The sequence below is a fragment of the Poecilia reticulata genome, linkage group LG11 (genome assembly GCF_000633615.1).
Source record: "Poecilia reticulata strain Guanapo linkage group LG11, Guppy_female_1.0+MT, whole genome shotgun sequence".
NCBI classification, from domain to species: domain Eukaryota; kingdom Metazoa; phylum Chordata; class Actinopteri; order Cyprinodontiformes; family Poeciliidae; genus Poecilia; species Poecilia reticulata.
Genome location: NC_024341.1, coordinates 2,033,673 through 2,038,309, shown reverse-complemented (window position 1 = coordinate 2,038,309; position 4,637 = coordinate 2,033,673). Strand labels below are relative to the sequence as shown.

The following is a 4,637-nucleotide window of genomic DNA, read 5'->3' as shown; positions in this document are numbered from 1 at the left end:
TGTGTGTGTGTGTGTGTGTGTGTGTGTGTGTGTGTGTGTGTGTGTGTGTGTGTGTGTGTGTGTGTGTGTGTGTGTGTGTGTATTTCAGTCCTCCAACCTGCAGTGTTTCTTCCCCCCACCCGTCATGTCCAACAGTGGCAGTGGTAATTCTTGAATGGTGTAATTTTTGAGGTTTTGTAATGCTCCCTGTGTTTCTGGTGAAGTTCCTCTGCCATATTTCACCCACAAGCTTCACTGTAACTGTAACAGAGCAGGATGTAAAAGTTTATACTTGTGAAGTGGAACAAAAATTATGCATATTTTCTTTTTCTGTTTTGTGTACAGTAAAACTTCTGTACACAAGTTTTACTTGTGTACAGAAGTTTACTTGTGTACTATTTTACTTGTTTACTTGTGTACTATTCTGTTTACTTGTGTACTATTCTGCCCCTCCTGAGTCCGCACTGTGCAGCACCACCTTTTGGCCGCAGATACAACTGCAAGTCTTTCGTGTTTCTAAGTTGGTTTTCCGTTTTGCATACAAAAAAAAGTGCGTATAAATATTACAACGGAATGAAAATCCAAATAACACTGGGAGCAATGTAGTTTACATGCCAGGCCTGCAGGAGGCAGTGAACATTTTGAGCTTTCTAATTTAGCGGAGTATTTTCATGACCTTTTGCTTTTCACTAATGCCGTAAATGTTTCACAATGAGCAGATTTTGCTTCAACACACTAAATGAAATGAAGAGGTGCAGCAGAACAGAGGAAACACAGATTTTCTCAGTTCTGCTGCACCTCATTATTGTTGTTGTGCCAAATCAAAACTAGATGTGCAATAAACTGACATGACTTGCATCATCCAAATGTTTTTGGTTTTCATTTAGGTGGATATGAATAACATTAAGGCCCCGCACACACAGAAACTAGCATGGCATATTGTAAACGACTGAGGAAAAAAATCTGCATTCACATAAAATGTAGCTCTGCTGGACCAATTGCTGTAACACTGCAAGAGAACAACACAAAATACAACAGTCAAAGCCATGTTTGTTATTTGTGAGTGTAAGGAAGACACGGCTGCCATGGAAACATGAAACCAGCATTTATCCAATCTGGAACCCAGCTTCAAAAATGATCATTTGTGGGATCCCAGGGAGCTAAGTCCATGTAGATGCACAGACACAAAACGTTAGCAGATACACCAAAAATCGTCTCCAGGCCCGAGTTCAAAAAGTTTTACTCTGGAGTCCGTTGTTAAACCTTTGTGTTTTTGTTCAGTCAAAAATGTTCTTACCAAGTAAACGAGAGACCAAAACGTTGTTGCTATGTAAACAGAAGGCCTGAATGCTGTTACCATGTAAACGAGAGGCCAAAACACATGAAAACATTGGCATTTTACTGTCCTGGTGTTGTCCCGTAAGAGGCCTGAAACCTCAATTAGATTGGATTCTAACATCAGCTGTGGACTCTTAACGTAGAGCCCTGATAAGATTAGCTCTGTACTTTGACTGGGCCATTGTCACCCACAGGTATGGATGATGGTTCTAACTGTGGTAGGAGATCATACCACAATTGGTTCAATCCTCGCTCCATCCGTCTCTGTTGTTGTGTCCTTTAGCAAGACACTTGGGGGTCAGAGGGTCCAGTGGCATCGGGGCAAGGCAGTCCCGGTGCCACTGGGCTGCCCTGGGCTGCTGTCCGGTAGCTTGCCACCATCAGTGTGTGAATGTGTGTTTGAATGGGTGAATCACTGAATGTAGTTTGAAGCGCTACATTGGGGTCCTCTGGACTTGATCAACTCTGACCACCTTCACCATCCACACACCAATGTGTGGATGGTGTGTTCAGAGTGCAGTGGTAGCTTTCACCACACAACATTTTGCATGCTGACCAAAGAATACCAGTATCTGGCCTCAAGTGACCAGGCCACCTTCTTCTACTGCTCTCTTTCATGGGTGGTGACAAACTACAAACAGAACTTCTTCCATAAAAACCAGGAGACATGAATTCTTTATCAATAAGTTGCATAAGTTGTTTACCGATCAATAATAAATCTGTAGAAGCGCTGTATTCCAACACAGGTTGTTTTCTTACTCAAAAATGATCTTTTTAAGTCGTTTTTTGCCATACTTTATATAATCTTGCTGACATCATTGGAGGAATAATTATGGCTATGTGTTTCCACGTCATTTTTTCAGGGAAGACTTAGCAACCATGGCTGAACACATGATGATGCCCATGTCTCACGGTTTCCGGATGGGCATGAATGGACCAGCGCAGCACAACGGCCAGCCGAGCCTGCGTGGGCTGCCCAACGGCCAGGTGTTGCACTACGGCAGGAACCCCCAGAATACCACAGAGGGGGTCATGAGACAGAGACCGAATATTATGGGACCGGGAGGCATGGGCGGCCCTGTGAATGGAGCTCCAATGACCAACCATCACCATCAGATGATGCATGGGAACATGATGTATAACGGCCAGGGCCAGCAGCAGCACCACCACCACCACATGCACCCCCAGCAGCAGCAGCAGGGTGGACACCCGCCGCAGTATCTCCCTGGCAACCTCACGTCACAGCAGCTCATGGCGAGCATGCACCTACAGAAACTCAACACTCAGTATCACGGACACCCCCTGGGGTCAGCCAATGGTCACCACCTGCCCAACGGGGCGCAGTACCGGATGGGGCCCACCCAGTTGTCCGGCATGCAGCACATCAGCGCGCCTTTCGGGGTGAACGGAACGGACATGGACCTGATCGATGAGGAAGTTCTGACCTCGCTGGTGTTGGAGTTGGGCTTGGATCGCATTCAGGAGCTGCCTGAGCTCTTCTTGGGACAGAACGAGTTTGACTTCCTATCAGACTTTGTGTGCAAACAGCAGTCGAGCACAGTGAGCTGTTGAGGAGAGGAGAGTGGTTTGTTCCACCTGGACACCCAAAGAGCGACTGAGTTGCCACAGTAGCACAGCAAAAGCAGACAATCTCCCTGTTCTGTTTGGGTGTTTCTATGCTTATGTACATGACAGCGATGAGTGCGCCTTCAAACTGACCTGCCTGCTAAGCGAATGGAGAATTGTAATGAGTAAAAAACAGGGAAAGTGCCAGGTTTCTGTTTCCTTTAGGTACAAGCCAGGAAGATCTGTCGCTTTTGGATAAATTGAGGCATCCAGATGTTGCAGGTTCTGCCTGTAACATCTGGCCTTCAGCACATGTGCCTACAGTACCAAAGCTTTGGGTTAGATTTCACAAACGCAGTAGGGAACGATGACCTGATGATTCTGATTCTGTGGCATTTGTAAATGTGTCTTAGCTCTGATTACACCATCGACTGGATCAAACATCTTACAGTTTATCACAAGCTAAAAGTCTTCTGGGATCATTTATGCAGGAATGAAGGGAGTTTGGAATGTTTTTATGTGGATTTTGAAGGCTGGTTCTTCAAAAAGTAAAAAAATAAATAAATCTACGCATATAAAGTAAAGTGAGTAAGGTGAGGTTTGCCAAATTTCTAAGTGGTTATTATGGGGTTATGTTGAATTGTTTGAGTAATCATCTTTAATCTGTTGGGAGTAATGTATAGGTTGAATGATTCTTCGGCCATGACCTTTCACCCCAGCCAGTCAGAAACTCCCAAAAATCACATTTTTATTCTGATCAATTAATGCAACATGTTTCTGCTGCCAGGCTTATCTCTGAACACTGTTCCACGTTGGAGTTGTTACTGACAACATGTTGAAAATGTCTGAGGTTCTTTCAGGCTGTAAAACCTCCAACAGATAACAGGAAGGCTGAATTTAGTAACCAAAGGTTTCTGTCTTTTATTCTTATAACTTTCAACATGGAACACACTGGATTAGGAAATGTTTGTAGCCTTTAGCTTTCTCTGAAACTGCGGTTGTAGTATCGCTAGCCGCGCTAATTTAGTCATTCTTTTTAAGCACTAAAGCTAATTTCAAATGTCAACTTGTAATCATTTTGTAAATTAAAATAGTAAAAGACTGTTTTACACTGACTGAATGCTCTCTCATACACACACACAGTGTGACATCATCGCTGCCATTCCAACAAATAATGTTTGTGGCACCGGAAAGGCTAGAAGGAAATATTTAGGATGATGTTCGTTTGACATTTTATATTGTTGTTCTTGAAGAGAAATGGGAATTGATTAAAATGAATATTAGCAGAATACAGCAGAGATGGGAAATTGGTTGCAAAAATGTGATCGGTGCATTTTCAGATTAAAGGTGTTTTCTCACCTGATGGTCCAGTAGACTCGGTTTGATTGGGGAGCGGCAAAATTTGTTCCATATTCAGCTTTCACACTGCACTGTGTGAAACGAACCAAACACTTTGAAAAACCTGTTGCCCTCCTCACCTGTGGTGGCTCTGCATCAAGAGTCACTGAAGGAAACGACACAAAAACCTCTGAAGAAGACATGACAGCAACTTCCTTGTTCATGAAATGTAAACAGTAATGGAGAAGCGTGGATTTTTATTTTTTATTTTTTGGCTACAGGGACGAGTCATTTCTCCTGCTAGAATTAGACTAGCATGTTTATTTTGGTTGAATTTACCCAGAATACCCTGTGCTGTGGTCCACTTCCTGCTTTTGTAGGGATCTCATGCACATTCAAACTGAATCAGAGTTCAC

General features: G+C 43.5%; 1 protein-coding gene across 1 annotated transcript in view; it reads left to right on the top strand.

Moving 5' to 3' along the window:
- The window catches only part of cited4a (Cbp/p300-interacting transactivator, with Glu/Asp-rich carboxy-terminal domain, 4a), a 5,379-nt gene extending 1,133 nt beyond the window's left edge, over positions 1-4,246 (top strand). The window contains exon 2 of the mRNA XM_008421293.2: positions 2,181-4,246. Within this exon, the coding sequence (XP_008419515.1) occupies positions 2,197-2,889 (693 nt within the window). The 5' untranslated portion in view covers positions 2,181-2,196 and the 3' untranslated portion in view covers positions 2,890-4,246. The remainder of the gene's footprint in view (positions 1-2,180) is intronic.
- Positions 4,247-4,637: the final 391 nt, after the last annotated feature.